At 41.4% G+C, this 17,383-nt stretch overlaps 1 protein-coding gene across 2 annotated transcripts in view; it reads left to right on the top strand.

Annotated features, from left to right (window-relative positions):
• The window catches only part of CPEB2 (cytoplasmic polyadenylation element binding protein 2), a 79,978-nt gene that overhangs the window by 59,077 nt on the left and 3,518 nt on the right, over positions 1–17,383 (top strand). For both annotated transcript variants that reach the window (XM_039911934.1, XM_029062056.2), the window contains exons 9-12: positions 3,789–3,907; positions 4,236–4,350; positions 5,622–5,803; positions 16,904–17,383. The exon at positions 16,904–17,383 is cut by the window's right edge and continues 3,518 nt beyond it. In XM_039911934.1, coding sequence (XP_039767868.1) covers positions 3,789–3,907; positions 4,236–4,350; positions 5,622–5,803; positions 16,904–17,131 — 644 coding nt within the window. In that variant the 3' untranslated portion in view covers positions 17,132–17,383. The remainder of the gene's footprint in view (positions 1–3,788; positions 3,908–4,235; positions 4,351–5,621; positions 5,804–16,903) is intronic.

Raw genomic sequence — 17,383 nt, 5'->3', positions numbered from 1 at the left:
ATACACTCCAACAGATTCCCCACTCAAGTGCTTGGAGGTGGTGTGAGCCACCCTTCTCCTCCCTTCTCTCTTTCTACCGCCCACCCCGCACGCTCCGCTCCTCTGCCGCCCACCTCCTCACCGTCCCTCGGTCTCGCCTATCCCGCCGTCGACCCCTGGGTCACGTCCTCCCGCGGTCCTGGAACGCCCTCCCTCCTCACCTCCGCCAAACTGATTCTCTTTCCCTCTTCAAAACCTTACTTAAAAATCACCTCCTCCAAGAGGCCTTCCCAAACTGAGCTCCTCTTCCCCCTCTACTCCCTCTGCCATCCCCCCTTTACCTCTCCGCAGCTAAAGCCTCATTTTCCCCTTTTCCCTCTGCTCCTCCACCTCTCCCTTCCCATCTCCACAGCACTGTACTCGTCCGCTCAACTGTATATATTTTCATTACCCTATTTATTTTGTTAATGAATTGTACATCGCCTTGATTCTATTTAGTTGCCATTGTTTTTACGAGATGTTCTTCCCCTTGACGCTGTTTAGTGCCATTGTTCTTGTCTGTCTGTCTCCCCCGATTAGACCGTAAGCCCATCAAACGGCAGGGACTGTCTCTATCTGTTGCCGACCTGTTCATCCCAAGCGCTTAGTACAGTGCTCTGCACATAGTAAGCGCTCAATAAATACTAATGAATGAATGAATGAAAGTGTGAGTGTATATGTTTGTATTGAAACAGTTTTGTCATCAGTAATCACCTGGTGGGGGAGGTATTTCTCAACTGAAAAATGTTGTGGATTAATCTTTTATTTAAAAGACTAACCCCAAGAGCTCTAATCATAATTTTATAGGAGTTAAGATCGTAGTATAAAGCCTAGAATATACTTGATTCCAAGAACATAAAAGAACGTAATTATTCTAAAATCTGGTGTGTCTGCTGGGGACAAGGAGGACCATTTTTCCCCTCTCCTTCCCCCCATCCCCAGTTCTCAGAGGTGAATTCTGCCTCCCCTTTTGCATGGAGAAAGAGCCCCCAGTCTCTGAGGTTTGATTAAACCTGGTTTACCGTCTATTGATACATTTAGACTGTAAGCCCATCAAACGGCAGGGACTGTCTCTATCTGTTGCCTACTCGTTCATTCCAAGCGCTTAGTACAGTGCTCTGCACATAGTAAGCGCTCAATAAATACTATTGAAATACTATTGAATGAATACTCCAAGTGCCAGTTCTTCCTGGGACTTAAGATAGACATCTTGAAAGACTCTTTAACTGTTTTGAGAGTTACTCACAGCTATTGTGAAGAGAGTTTTCCCGAAATGGTTCTGAGGTCAGAAGGGGAAATTACTATGGGAAGAATTACCTACTATCTTGTGGCAAACTCGAATTGTAGTCGTCCCCTACTTTCAGGTGCCCTGCCTCTCTGCTTAGTTGGCCATCATTCTGAAGTTACTGTTTCAGCCTCAAATTCTCATAAAGTTCCCCACATTTAGGAATTTAAGTTAAAGATTTGATTGTTTAGTAAACTCCATTTCTAGGAACTCCCCCTCTTTTGAAAGTTCATTGTGATTCTTGGAACTCTAGGAAAACAGAAACTCTTAAGTGTCATCAGCAAATTAATTTTTTACTAGTACAGGCCGTCCTTTGGACTTAGAACACAGCTGATTCCTGAAAGCTGCATCTTAAAGTTGAAAACATATTAGAAACAATTTTCTCATAGAAACAACGTTAAATCTGGGAAATTGGTTCCTGAACTAAAGTGTTTTTGTCCAACTTCCCCTGAATTGTATCCTCACACAATTACAGCTGAGTAAGCCTGTCAAAGGGCAGGGACTATCTCTGTTACTGATTTGTACATTCCAAGCGCTTAGTACAGTGCTCTTCACATAGTAAGCGCTCAATAAATACTATTGAATAATGTATTTATATTGAGTCAGACAGCTTCCACAGTAGGATAGCTGAGTTTGGTTTCATCTGAAGTGTCATGGGCACATAGACTTGTATGGTGATTCTGCCCTCCACCTTCCCCACCCTTTTTGAACTTTTCCCCTCCCACCGAGGCAGTTTTGTTTTTTAAATGGCTCCTGTCTTTCTCTGTCATTCCTGTGAGCAGTCACCCTGCAGTCCCTTCTCAGCTCCCCAGTTGGTACCACTGATTCCAGTTTTTTGTTTTTGTTTTTTAAAAACTTGTGGGTTGGCCGGGCTAGTCAATCAGTCGTGTTTATTGAACACTGTACGAAGTGCTTGGGAGAAAATAGAGCAGAATTGGTAGACATGTTCCCTCCCCACAAGGAACTTAATTCCTTCACAGCCAAAGTTTTTCCCTGCTCCTCATCTTCCCTTATCCCACCTCACAGAACCTCTACAGCTGCAGGGGCTGGGCTGTGGATTGCGGGTCGGGGAAGGCTAGAGGGAGAACCATGGTCACTTTCCCCCCTGCGGCTGAATCGGTTCCGTGGCTGCAGCCAAGGATGGGGCCACTCCAGTCAGTGACCAAGTACAGCTATGTGCTGGGTCTTTTGTTGCTGTTTGTTTTTTTGTTGTTGTTGTTCTTTTTTTTAAAATTAGAAAGTGATACCAGGCTTGGGAGGAGGAGAAGAAGGAAGGGCATAAGGGATTATGGGGTGAAGGAGAACAGCCAGGGGCCATGGGTAAATGCCGGGGGAAGTGGGTCAGTGTTTTGAGAAGGGATAGGGAGGTGAAGTGGGAGATGTGGCCGGGAGGGGAAGAAGAGGGTGTTAGCTGATCACCAGATGGAATCACCACAAGTCCGAGACACAAATTCTTATGTAAAAAGCCATATTCTGACATGTTGTGTGGTAGGAAATGTAGAAATGTCTAAAGGTCTGGTCATCATAACTGTAAACATTATAAGTTAAGGACAGTCTGAATCTAAAAGTCTGTTTTTACGAAGAACTTTATTTAGATTTTGACACTGTTGTATAAGGATAGTTTGTCACATTGATTGGACTCGATTGAATGAATGAACAAGCATTCATACACACACAGCCATCTCAATAACTAATTTTTTCTTTAGAAAGCTATATATTCAATAAAGAACCTCACATCATTGAGGAAGATCAACGTCTAAAGGGACAACACAGATGCCTTCTGTAAACTCCACTTAAATTAGAGGTTTTTCTCCTAATGACCACATCACTTAAGTCAAAGATCTATTCAGGAAATCACTCAAATTGAATTTATGTGGAAATGACTCTCTTCCATCAGATCCGAACCAGGGTTGAGTTAGTAAATCATCTAGCCAATACAGGGTTAACGTTATTTCTGTGACCCCTGTAATTTCAAGTATTTGAAGTAGAGATTGAGTTATTATATCTCATGCACATCAAAGTACTTTGCTTTACTCTTTAAAAACGTGTGCTTCATTTTTGCTGAATCAGACGTGGGCCACAATGCTCATTGTTGGCTGTAAAATTTTTTTGCATTGTAAGTAAAACATTATCATATATGGCACATTGTATAAAGGACTCTCTGTTCATGGTTTCGCATAATGGTTTTTGCAAAGTTGGTAGAAAATAACAGAGTAACGCATTTTTCATTGTGAAAGGGTTTTTGAATGTTATTCTGAGGAATCAGCCATTGGAAATATCCATCCAATTACAAAATCTTGTTGCAACTATGATTTTTGGCCTTAACGAGGGCTCATCTGTAATATTATCTTTTCTGCTTTTAACAACTTTTATCCCCAGCTTATGAGAAATAGTGATTTTATATTTGGGATCTATCATCTCACAACCCCCTCCCTTCTTCTTTTTATTTTTATTTTTTAATCCATATCTCTATTTACTGTTTCAGGTTACGCATTCCTTCTTTTTCAAGAGGAGACCTCTGTTCAGGCACTAATTGATGCTTGCATCGAGGAAGATGGAAAACTCTATCTGTGTGTTTCCAGCCCTACCATCAAGGATAAACCAGTAAGTAAGGCCTTGAGTGGCCTATTGGCTTTAGCTGTCATATATTTAAATATGTTTCTGAACTGATGATAGAAATATTCAGAAGCAGGGTATCATTCTTAGTATTGAGTATAAAGAAAAGTTGGGTGATTTTTTCAAAACCCGGACTTTGAATCAGCATGTTGTAAACCCAGCAGTTAATTGTCTCTAACATTAGCTGTCACAAGACAACTGAAAAAAGTTATATCTTTGCACTTTATACAGTGCTCAGTAGGTACCATTGATCTATCGACTGGTGTCAAATGAGTAATGAGGTTAAAGCTCAGTACGCTCTTCCTTAACTCCATAGGTACAGATCCGTCCCTGGAATCTAAGCGATAGTGATTTTGTGATGGATGGTTCACAGCCTCTTGATCCTCGAAAAACAATTTTTGTTGGAGGGGTTCCTAGGCCATTAAGAGCTGGTAAGTAAGGAATTGTGGATGAAGTCTGATTTGTTTCTAAAACCTTGTAAATATTGTTGCTGTGGATTTTTGTTAGGACAACCTGAAATATGTGACTGGAATTCAGTGGGCACCTGTCTTTTGTTATTTTTCTAGGCAGCCATTAGCCATCAAGTTATATTCAGCATTTATATTGAATGTACAGAGCTAATAGATTGCTCTGTACACAGTAAGTGCTTAATAAGTACTATTACTACTAAAGGAATTAATTGCTTCAACACAATGAAAAGGGTGGAATTCAGGATTTTCATCTGATGGTTTTATGATTTTCAAGTAAACAACCAAATTTTTTTTAATAAAATAAGTATATTGAAATTTGAATTCCCAGTGTTTTTCACCAACCTACTTGGTAGATATTTAAAGAAGTAAGAGGGTTTTTTAAAATCTATTTTGATATATAAATGGAATGTCTTCAGGAAATGCTTTAACGATACTTAACAGTCCTCATACCTTTCAAATTAGATGAGAAAGAGGAGTTTATTTTAAAATGACATATAGACGAGAACATAGTTTTAGAACTCATATTATTAGTCTTTTATGTTTAGTTAACATAAGCCAAAGAGGATCGTCTGACATTACAGTCTGAAAGTCAGTTAAGCTTTAGTGAGTGGAAGAAGTGTCAAAACTGAATAGAAATGTCAGGAGCATGCCCCTGTGGCTTCCCCTTAAAATGGTGCTCTCAGATGCCATTTAACTACTTGGCTCCATTCTCCCCACATCCAAAATTCAAATAAGTCCATTCCTCCCTCTGTTTTGTGGGAGGGATAAACGGAACCTGGCTGAAGAATAATTTTCAGTGCCTTAGCATGCCGTGATTTAACCTTCAATTTGAAGTCCTTTTTGAAACAAAATTTAGACCAAGGCATGGACACCAAGACTTAAAAATACTGACCTTCAGTATCTTTTGCCCTGTTGAATATGGTGGCTAAAATTTACTCCAAAGGCAGCTGAGAGTCAGTGGCAGGGTACTGATCCCTTTGTATGTAGTTCATAGACAATTTAACATTTGTAAAAAAAAATATTTTATGTTTTGGGAAAAGCATATGCATTGTTTTTGGGGGTTTTTAATGTCATGATTATTCACTTGAAGAAAATATTTGCCATTTTTTAGAAAATGTCTTCAGAATACTTATTGTTTCTATAGAACCATATTTTTTGAAAGTGGTTTTGAACTTTAACTTCATAAGACTATCTGTTAGTGTTTTAAATGGAGAATATTTGGTTTCTTACAGTGGAATTAGCGATGATAATGGACCGTCTTTATGGTGGAGTTTGTTACGCAGGAATTGATACCGATCCTGAACTGAAATATCCAAAAGGTGCTGGGCGTGTAGCTTTTTCCAATCAGCAGAGTTATATCGCTGCCATCAGTGCTCGGTTTGTTCAACTTCAGCATGGCGATATTGATAAACGAGTAAGTTATATATTGATCAGTTACCGGTTAACTCTTTTTGCATATATAGTAAAATAAACTTTCCTCAAAAGTTCCTAGAGATTTGCTGCTGTATTATGGATATTTTAGAATTGAACAGACTGCAGTTCTCCTTTAACCTGAGAACCAAGCATTTTATTCAAACACCAAGAGATATGTTCATTTAACAAAGCATATTCTTGAAAGGTGTTCTGTACCTGAGAATGCCTTCCCTTATTTTCAGATTCTGATTTTAGATTTGAAGACTTGAAAATAGAACTCAAGATTTTCTTTCTGAGTTAACGTCATTCGTAGCTACTTTGTTATCATTACTGACTTGAATAGTCAATTTTTATAGGTCTAATTTTTTTAAGTGGCATTTGTTAAGTGCTTACAATGTGCCAGGCACTGTGCTAAGCCCTGGGGTACATACAGGCTAATCAGATTGGTCACAGTCCCCGTCCCATGTGGAGCTCAGAGTCTTAATCCCCATTTTACAGATGAGGTAAGTAAGACATAGTGCAGTGACTTGTCCAAGGTCGTACAGCAAAGTGGCAGTGCCAGAATTAGTCAATCAATTGTATTTATTCATTCAATTCAATCATATTTATTGAGCGCTTACTGTGTGCAGAGTACTGTACTAAGCACTTGGGAGAGTACAATATAACAAACACATTCCCTGCTTGCAAAGAGTGAGAGCCCAGATCCTTCTGACTCCCAGGCCCGTGCTCTATCCAGTAGGCCATGCTGCTTCTCTGGGCTCTCTATGGCCCAAAGTATAAAGTGGTGGTAAATAGAAAGGCATTTTTTCTCTAGTTCCTCTCCTCCCTCATGGTCCAATTTGATCAAATTTGCCATTTAAAAATTAGTCTCATAAAACTGAGTTAATCAACAGCAGGGCCCGTCTTGAGCTGTGTGTCCTACAGGGACCCATTTGAGGCAGAGGAGACCCCAGACAGTCCTGTGCAAGAACTATCTCCTCTGTGCAGTAGAACGTCAGGGATTTTTGGGGCAGCTGGAGAAAGGACAATGGAGTCCACTTGTACCCCATGGAGGAACGAGGGGAGTGGTAAAGCCACTTTTGCTAGTCAGCAGGTGGAAGGGATTTGAGAGACTTGCCTTAGTCACGTGAATTAAATTCTCAAATTTAAGATTAATTTTTCCTGTTACATTTTTGATGAAAAAAAGACCAACAGTAGAGTCAGAGGTTGTCCAACTATATCTAGATTTCTTCTATTTGAGGACTGCAGCATGGTCTAGTGGATTGAGCATGGGCCTGGGAGTCAGAAGGACCTGGGTTCTAATCCCAGCTCTGCCACTTGTGTGCTGGTTGCCCTTCACTTCTCTGGCCCTCAGTTACTTCATCTGTATAATGGGTTTAAGACCGAACCCCCATGTGGGACATGGACTTTGTCCAACCTGATGATCTTGTATCTACTCCAGTGCTTAGTATAGTTCCTGGAACTTAGTAAAATGTTTAACAAATACCATAAACAAAATCTGTGCATTGCAGAAACTCTTTAACTACTTAAAATCTATTTTAATCCCTTGAACGTAAGCATGAATGATGAGCAGATTCTTTTTTTCCCTGAATTTAAGACCCCGCTGCATCATTATTCATCACTGGAGGGTTTAAGAGATTCATTATGGATTGAATGGTTTTGATTAGATTTGCATTAAATATGGAAAATAAAAATGGATTTGAATTTGTAAAACGCAGTTTTGCAGAAGAATAAAATTAGAGTCCCTTGTAAAATCTTTTGGTTTTTTTTTAAAAAAAAACCTGAAACAATCCACATTTCATTCTTTGTGTTTGCAGTCTTATCATCGTTGTTAGTTTTTTTTCTATGTCCCTATGAAATGGAAATGCCATCTTGTCATCGATTGATAGTACTCTTCAAAATACTACGTGGGAGAGTACAATATAGTTAGCGGACATGACCCTTGCCCTCTAGAAACTTTATAATCTAGCAAGGGAGTTGAGCACTTAAGTCATTAAAAGTAGAAGAAGCAACAGAGTTTAAAGATGTGATGTGTGTACATAAGTACTACCAAGAGGGAGATGGGTGAGTGTCAAAGGACTTCAGGATACTTCAGTGATGTAAAAGTGCCAAAGGGGCAATAATGGGGGGAAAATAGGGTGGAAAGACGGGAGGTGAATTGTATGCCACATAGAGGAGTTGCGATTTCAGGAGGGCTTTAACACTGTGGAGAATGTTGGTCTGTCAGATGTGTCCCTCTAGACAGTAAGGTCATTGTGTGCCTACCAAGTCTATGGGATTGTACTCTCTCAAGCACTTCTAACAGTGCTCTGCACAGAGTAAATTCTCAATAAATTCTGTTGATTGATGTGTAATAATAGTAATTATGGTATTTGTTAAGGGCTTACCATGTACTGGGCACAGTTCCAAACAGTAAGGAGGGTGTGAGCAGGAAGTTTCCGGCTAGAGAATTGAGAACAAGACGCAGGTACAGTTAGTGTGGCGTAGAGGAGCAGTGTCTGTTTCGTGGGTTGCAGTGGGAGGGGAGAGGAGGGAAGGTGAGTAGTCAGTTATTCATATTCATTAAGCAGTCACTGTGTGCAGAGCACACCGTACTTAAGGGCTTGAGAGAGTGCAGTATAACAGTAAGTAGACACATTCCCTGCCCAAAACGAGCATATAGTCTCGGAGAGTGGGGAGACAGATGGGAACGAGCTGATTGAACGCCTTCCTTTGCATAAATATGTTTCCTCGTTTTTATAATTGCACATCTGAGTAAAGGATTATTAATGACAGGTCTTCATTCAAAATACAACCCCTGGTACTTTTAATAATGAAGATAGAGTGAGAAGCAGCAAGGCCTAGCCGATAGAGCATGGCAAAGTGGATAGAGCATGGACCTGGGAGTCAGAAGGTTATGGGTTCTAATCCCGGATCCGCCACTTATCTGCTGTGAGACCTTGGGCAAGTCACTTTATTTCTCTGACCCTCAGTTCCCTCATGTAAAATGGGGATTGAGACTGTGAGCACCACACGGGACAGGGACTGTGTCCATCCTGATTTGCTTATATCTACCCCAGGGCTTAGTACAATACCTGGCTCATAGCAAGGGCTTAACAAATGCCACAAGAATAATTATTTATTATTATTCCTGTAGAGCACAGGTCTGGGAGTCAGATGGACCTGAGTGCTAATCCCGGCTCTGCCACTTGTCTGCTGTATGCCCTTGGGCAAATCACTTTACTTCTCTGGGCCTCAGTTGCTTCATCTGTAAAATAGAGATTGACTCTGAGCCCTATGTGGGATAGGAACTGTGTCCAATCTGATTAATTTGTATCTACCCCAGAGCTTAGCACATAGTGAGTGCTTAACAAGTACCATTATCATATTAAAAGGAAGAAAAATATTCTCAGATGAGATTTGAGAGGAAAAATGGAAATCAGGAATGGAGGAGAAAAAGTGTCTTGGCTTAGATTATGTAGCCATCATAAAGCATGCATTGTTATGAGTGAAAATTAACTACTGTATAGAGAATTGTGAATAGAAGACACAAGCTTCCTGTTTAATGTGGTTCCTTTTTTTGTCCCCTCTCTATATGGAGAGAGAAATGGCACTATAGCAAGAGAGGAACAAACTGGGTAGAGGATGGAAATAACATCCCATGGCTATACTTTAACTCCACAGCCATTATGGATCTTAAAAGGCAGTAAAGGGTGAGGATGCTATTTCTTACTTGGGTTGTAAAAATCCCAGCTGCCTTTCACCCTAACCCAGCTGTGGGAATCAGGTACCCTAAATGGAGAATAACAGTCTGCATCTGCTCCTCAGGAGCTCAGTTGAGATTTGCAGGAGCTGAAACATGCCCTGGGGGCCTTTGGGGTTTTATGTTTTTCCATGCTTCAGCCTCAGAGCCAATAGGTATCTTCCTCCTGGTTCTCTGGAGAAGAAGTAAGGAGAAGAGGGAAGCTCAAGATGAAAACAAAGGGGAAAGATGGTCAGGTCAGAAGATGAGAATTCATGAGTCGAGAGCAATGATAAAGAGATATTTTCCTGAGGCAGGATAATGGTTATTTTTTGAAAATGTCCATTTCGTTCATTTATGATGACTGGTGGGGCAGTTGGTGAGAGAAAGTGGGAGCATGATCCAGACTTTGTATTGAAATGACTAAAATAAATTTGTCAAAATCATAAGTCATCTGACATGGTTTAAGCATAAATACAAATGAAAATATTTCGATTTACCAATCAGGTTGTCACTTATTTTCTTAATAGCCTCATTTGAACTATTCAGCAATTTGCTTATGGTGTATATTTATGTAAGGAATGAGTTGATAATAGCTAAGGAAATGCAGGAATACTCAATATTTTTTGTTTGTTTTTATGATATTTGTAAAGCATTTACTTTGTGTCAAGTACTGTTCCAAGCATTGGGGTAGATTCAAATTAATTAGGGTGGTTACAACCTCTGTCCCACATGGAGCTCAAAGTCTAAGTAGTTGAATTGAATCACCATGTTGCAGTTGAAGAAACTGAGGCACAGAGAAATTAATTGGCTTGCCCAAAATCACACAGCAGGTAAGTGGCAGAGCTGGAATTAACACCCCGGTCCTCTGTTTCCAAGGCCATGTTGCTTCCCTGAAACCATGTTAGACCATGGCTTTCCTGCTGACTGTAAGCTCATTGCAGGCGGAGAACATGTCTACTAACTCTGTTATATTGGACTCTCAACAAGCTTTTTATACAGTGCTGTGCACACAGTAAGTGCTCCATAAATATGATTGATTTGAAATTCACCAGTTTCTGAATGTCTAGTTGATGATTTCCAGTCCCAAAATAAACTATCGTGATGGCAAAGGAGGATCATCTACATCTGGTATTCATTTAAGTTGAAAACACCATCAGCATATTAAGAGTTAAAATATCTTTTGGACTTTTATCTATTTGATATTTTCTCTTGACTGGCAGCTTTAGCAGTGACATTGTCGGAAGCCTCTGCTTGAAATTACTTGGACTTAGACTGGCATTGAGTTTCCCTTCATGCTTAGTGCTTTACTAGGCAATTTCCACTAATTAAAAAGATGTGGTCTCTGCTGTTGAGGAGCTTACTTACTAGGGAGGCCTATATAATTGCAGCGAAAACAGTTCCTTAAATGTAATTACTCAGTCAATTATATTTATTGGACGCTTACTGTGTGCCGAGTACTGTATTAAGTGCTTCAGGGAATACATTAGAGTCAGTACTTAGAATCCACGTACATTAAAACCATTATTTCCAAAGGTGTACAATTGCACTCTCTTTTTCCTTGGTGCATTCCCTGAAGTACAACTGAAAGGACAATTTATTAGTAGGAAGAGGAGATGGATGGTCAAGTGGATAGGCGGAGACACTTTTGCCCACATTCTGTATCATCAAGTGTAGGAAACAGTGTTGAGATCATGCCTGAATAATAATAATTGTGGTATTCGGTAAGTGCTTACTATGTGCCAAGCATTGTACTAAGCGCTGGAGTGGATTCAAACAGATCAGATTGGACACAGTCCCTGTCCCTCGTGGGGCTCACGGTCTCAATCCCCATTTTACAGATGAGGGAACTGAGTCACAGAGAAGTGAAGTGACTTGTCCAAGTTCCACAACAGACAAGTGGCAGAGCAAGGATTAGAACCCATGATCTTTTGACTCCCAGGCCCGAGCTCTTCCAATGTGCCATGCTGCTTCTGAAAGGAGTTGGGGATAACTTGGCCAATGTGGGAAGATACATGTCCTGCACTTTACTCCTGACTCCAAACATGCAGCCCCTTAAAGACTAGAACCAAGAGTACTGAAAGGAGGCTAGTTTAACTTGAGCTAAGGAAAGAGAGTGGTAAATTAGAAGCACCGAGGCTTAGCAGAAAGAGCACAGGCTTAGGAGTCAGAGGTCGTAGGTTCTAATCCCATCTCCGCCAAATGTCAGTTGTGTGACATTGAGCAGGTCACTTAGCTTCTCTGTGCCTCAGTTACCTCTTCTGTAAAATGGGGCTTAAGACTGTGAGCCCCATGCAGGACAACCTCATAACCTTGTATCTCCCCCAGCACTTAAAACAGTGCTTGCCACATAACTTACAAATACCATCATTATTTATTACGTGGAGTGATAAGAAACCTGTTAAAGGTTTGAAAGAGGAGGGATGTTTTCTAAAGTGACAGGAGGATTTCTGCCAGCACAATTTAGAATTGATTAAAGGGGTGAGAGAATGTACCAGTGTAGTTGGTAGGCTTCAGAGGTGGGTATAGGTCATACAGATGCACAGCGCAAATGTGTTTTGGAGAGAGCAATTTTATATGAAGCTATTAAAGCTGTTTGCACATGGGGTGAGCATAATTTTTTAAAACGGATGTAATTACAGTTCTAGATGAAGCCAACATTAAGGGAGGCACATAGCAATAATCCTGCTAGAAAATAAAGTTCTACTTGAACTTTCAGCTCCATCCTCATGACTCTCAGGCCATCTGCTCTTTCTCTGTTGCCAACTAAGGAGCCCTCAGGATGATTCTCAGAATCCAGACTGGGGCAGGGACAGGGCATCTAGTTGCCAGCCCCTTCAGCCAACAACTGTCAGTCAGGCATATCCCTAGTCAGAATGTGCCCCAAAAAAAGCATATCAAGAGAAACAGCCTGCCTTTTGGTATTAATTAAGCGCTATACTATGTGCCAGGCACTCTACTAAACACTGCGGTAGATACAGACTAATCCGGTTGGACACCATCCCCGTCTCACATGCCTCCCCAAAGATGCCCTAATGTTTTACAGGTCTTCAGTCCCCAACTCTCTCCCTTCCACCAAAAAAATCAAAATAGAAAACTGTTAGTTTTCATGAAGTCTTAGATGGAAAATAATCTCCTCAAATGCACCCTTAAGTGTTACTGTGCTATTTCTCTTCCAGTACTTAGAACAGTGCTTGACACACAGTAAGCGCTTAACAAATACTGTAATTATTATGCGGGGGCTCACTTGCTAATCTGAAAAAGGAGACAGGTGCCAGAGCTCTAGACTCCTCCTGTAGGGTTGGGGAGAGGGGAGAGTTCCTCCTAAAGCATTTCTGGTCTGAATGGGCACCTCCCAGCCTGTTAATGCAGCAGCTCAGTTCCCAAAGTCAGGCTCCTCAGAATATCACAGCCTTGACCTCCCCCATGCAGCCCCTTACCCAACGTCCTGGGGTTTTTTCCACAGATCTCAAAAAATGGCACTACTTCCTGTGCAAGCCTGCTCCTGGCACTACTTTTAACATCTTCAGGTGGGGCTCCTGGAAACCAAATGAGGGCGCAGTGGGTTGGTAGAACCCAATACGGGGCACGGAGACTGTGGGCCACTGAGAGGGTCAGGTGGGTCACAGGTGAGACAGTGCATCAATAGTAATAATGATAATGATGGTATTTGTTGAGCACTTACTACGTACTGAGCGCTGTTCTGTGCCCTGGGCAATAAAGCTCATCTGCATGTGATTGAATTTCCCTGAATGAGTGGCTCACAGAGTCAATTAATGTATCATCGTCATTGGTAAGAGTATGGAGTGCACGCCCCAAGGTTAGGATTGGACAATTCAATGCCCCAAAGTGGGATTTTCACACTAAGTCGATCGGTTGAGTTCTTTACTGATGTTTGAAGGGGGTATAAAGTCAAGGAGGGAGATGCATTGTGTAAGGAAATTGGATCTGGTCAATCTAGGAGTTTCAGAGCCGGTGAAAATTTAGACTGGATTAGTGTAACCAAGAGCCGCAGTTGATGCCGCCTGGCCAGAAGCCCAAAGGTCACCCAGCTGCTGAAAGTTGGCAGAGGTCCAACAGCTCCACCCCCCTCGAGGCATATTTGGGGCTGGCACTGCACGTAATGGAGTATTCTCTGTTGTGTAGCGGCAGCTGCTGTGCCCTGATTCAACAGCTTCCTGGGTTGTTTTTAGACTAGCGTGGGAAAGTGCAAGGGGGAAGAAGAGGAGATGCTTCTGTCTTCTAAACCTGGGAACTCATATCTAAGGAGAGGGAGATGGAGGGGAGAATCGAGATCAGCATGTAATCATTCTGTCTGCCCTGTCTCCTTAGTAAATGGAAATGGGACCCTTATCTGTTGTAGGTAAGGGCTAGCATACTGGGATTGCTTGAGAAATAAGTGAATAATTCAAAAATAGTGTTTTCATGTGCATCATTTCACTTTTCATTCAGTCATATTTACTCAGAGTACTGTACTAAGCACTTCTGAGAGTGCATTGCAACAATAAACAGACACTTTTGTCTCAACATCATCCCTGGATGGAAGGAGGAGACAATACTGTCGTTCTCATCTGGGGACCAAAGATCTTGATGGTCTTGCCCATTTATTGCCAAAATCATTCATTCATTCAATTCAATCGAATTGATTGAGTGCTTCTTGTACGCAGAGCACTGTACTAAGCACTTGGGAAGTACAATTCATCAACAAATAGAGACAATCCCTGCCCACAAAGGGGTCACAGTCTAGGGGGGGAGACAGACATCAAAACAAGTGAACAGGCATCAAGAATCAGATCTCCAAACCCCGATTTTGTGAGACATTCCCTGCCCACAGGGCTCTCACACTTCTAACGGGGAAGGCAAATGGAAGTCAAAAATGACAGTTACAGTTGGCATGGGTGAAAGTGGAAAGAGGACATGGAACAAAGTTAAAAATACATTTCGAATGTAGTCCTGCACTGAGGTAGTTATGTCTTGAAAAGAAACCCAGATTAGGATCCCGAGAAATAATAGACAATGCACATCATGATGTTTTCTGTAATGGAATAGTGAGCAGATTCTTGAAATGAAACTACTGAACTGATTATTTAGTTTATAGGAAACAGCGTGACCTAGTGGAAAGAGCACAGGCCTGGAAGTCAGAGGATCTGCATTTAAATCCCGACTCTGGCACTTGCTGGCTGTGTGACCCTAGGCAAGTCTCTTAACCTTTCTGTTCCTCAGTTTTCTCATTTGTAAAATGGAGGTTAAAGACTTGTCCTCCCTCGACCTAAGACTGCAAGCCTCATGTGGGACAGGCGTTGTATAAGACCTGATTACCAAATTATCCTTCCAAGCACTTAGTACAGTGCTCTGCACACAGTGCTCAATAAATACGATTGAATGAATGAATGAGTGCTTAGTACAGTGCTTGGCATATAGTAAGCTCTTATATACCACATTATTATTTAGGAAATGAAATTATATAAAATATATGTAGCACTGATGCTACTGGAGATTCATGGGATTCAAATTAGTGAGAAGATTAATTGTGCTTTTGGGAGTTTATTTGGTTTCATCTCTGTGGTGTCCTGTATAGGTTGTAAATCTCTCTGATCCATCCCTCTTAGTAAGTAACACTTCTGGTAAAACCGACCTGGGGAATACTGGTGTGTTGAATCTTTTGCACTATAGTTGGCCTGAGTTGACCCAGACTTCTGTTCAGTTTGGTTCTGTTCAAGTCCTAATACATGCATTGGCAAGGTGCATTGTGCCAAACTGTCCCATTAGATATCCAATTCAGCTCTTGAAGCTCCTTGAAAGGAGGTCCTCATCAGAGAACCTGTCACTGGGAGGGAGGAATGCCATGATGGAAGGGAGGTGTGGAAGAGAGGAAGCCCCCGCTAATGAATGAGGCTGGCGGTTTGGGTTTTTTTCACAGGGAGGATAGGCTTTGGATGGTCTTCAAAAAAGTATCTGAGGAATGATCGGCTTTCGTTAGGAAAGCAGGAGGATCGTTTGTGGTCATCCACATTTGAAGAAAATAAAGGTGTTTTTTATTTAAATATTTCATCCCATGGTTTGAAATGAATATGATACAAATGAACTTCCAAGCTTCCTTATTTTTTGCTGTAAATTGTACCAGAGCATATAGGCTATACACTTTGTAGAACCAGAGTCTAAAATAACCAGATAATAGCAAGACTGGCTGAAAGATTCAGGGCAAGAGAAGAAATATTTCTAAAACAATAATTTTGTGTTTATACTTGGAGAAACTTGTAGGGTGCCTGACAAAACCATATAGACCTAGAATTTGATCTGCTTTAGTTACTGCATCTGGGTAATTTTTTAAAGTCATTCCCTTTTCCTTTCTTCCCCCTGCCCTCTTTAAAAAGGTTTTTGAATACCAGCTTTGCCCCATTCATGTCTCAGGTTATTAATAGCCTAGAATATAGAATATAATGGAGTGTGCACACATTACATTTAAATTGTAATTGTTCTTAGGTGTTAATCTTAATGGTAATTTTAGACAAAAACTTAATCTTAATGGTAATTTTAGACAAAGACCCTTTGAAAGTACTGCTTTTTATAGTAATTGTAGTCCAGACACAGGCTGATAGTGGTGAGAGTGGGATTTATTCGCCGAAGATTAATCTGTTAGAGAACTGTACTTCCCATTTTTAGTGATTTTTTTCAACTGAAATTTTTCCTGGAAGAATGTGTCCTGATTTTCTTGTTTTCCAGAACCTACCACCTTCCCCCAAACACCGTTGGCTTTAAATCACTTATTCACCCTGCCCCCTCCTACTTCACCTTGGTACTCTCCTAGTACAGCCCAACCCATACACTTTGTTCCCCTAAAGCTAACCTTCTCACTGTACCTTGATCTCGTCTATCTCGCCGCCGACCTCTCGTCCACATCTTACCTCTGGCCTGGAATGCCCTCCCTCCTCATATCAGACAGATAATTGCTCTCCCCCTCTTCAAAACCTTATTGAAGGCACATCTCCTCCAAGAAGCCTTCCCTAAGATCCTCCTCGCCCCTTCTCCCTCTCCCTTCTGCGTCACCCTGACTTGCTCCCTTCTTTCTTCCTTCCTCCCATCTGCACAGCACATGTATATATCTGTAATTTATTAAGTACAATGTATATTAATGTCTTTCTCCCCCTCTAGACCATGAACATGTTGTGGGCAGGGAATGAGTCCGTTGTCGTATCGTACTCTCCCAAGCTCTTAGTACAGTGCTCTGCACCCAGTAAGCGCTCAGTAAATACGACGGAATAGGACGAAGGAGAAGAAGGCTGGGATTAGTTGAGAGCGTTGTTCGGGAAACGGAGGACTATGCTGACGGAGGTATTTTTTTTGTTTGTTTTTTCTGTTCTCTCTTGTTGTCTTCTCCAGGTGGAGGTAAAGCCATATGTGTTGGATGACCAGATGTGTGACGAGTGCCAGGGCGCACGTTGCGGTGGGAAGTTTGCCCCTTTTTTTTGTGCCAATGTCACTTGCCTGCAGTATTACTGTGAGTTTTGTTGGGCGAACATCCACTCCCGTGCAGGACGTGAATTCCATAAGCCATTGGTCAAAGAAGGGGCTGACCGCCCGCGTCAGATCCACTTCCGCTGGAACTAAGCCGAGTGAACCAGCAACAGTTTAAGGAAAGAAGGGTGCATGTGGCTTACTGTGTTTGAAGATACTGACGTGCAGAAGAAATAAGTGCATTCTTCTGCTTTTCACCCCAGCTATCAATACATGCATCTTTATCAGCAGCCAAAACACTACAAGCCTCTTGTTTTTCACCAAAACCCTACATCTCAGGCTTACTAATTTTTGTGATATTTTCATGTTAAAATAAAATGTTTTTTTGTATTTTCTCCAAGTTAT

This window comes from Ornithorhynchus anatinus, chromosome 4, assembly GCF_004115215.2.
Source record: "Ornithorhynchus anatinus isolate Pmale09 chromosome 4, mOrnAna1.pri.v4, whole genome shotgun sequence".
In the NCBI taxonomy this organism is placed as follows: Eukaryota; Metazoa; Chordata; class Mammalia; order Monotremata; family Ornithorhynchidae; genus Ornithorhynchus; species Ornithorhynchus anatinus.
This window is presented reverse-complemented; position numbering and strand designations above follow the sequence as displayed.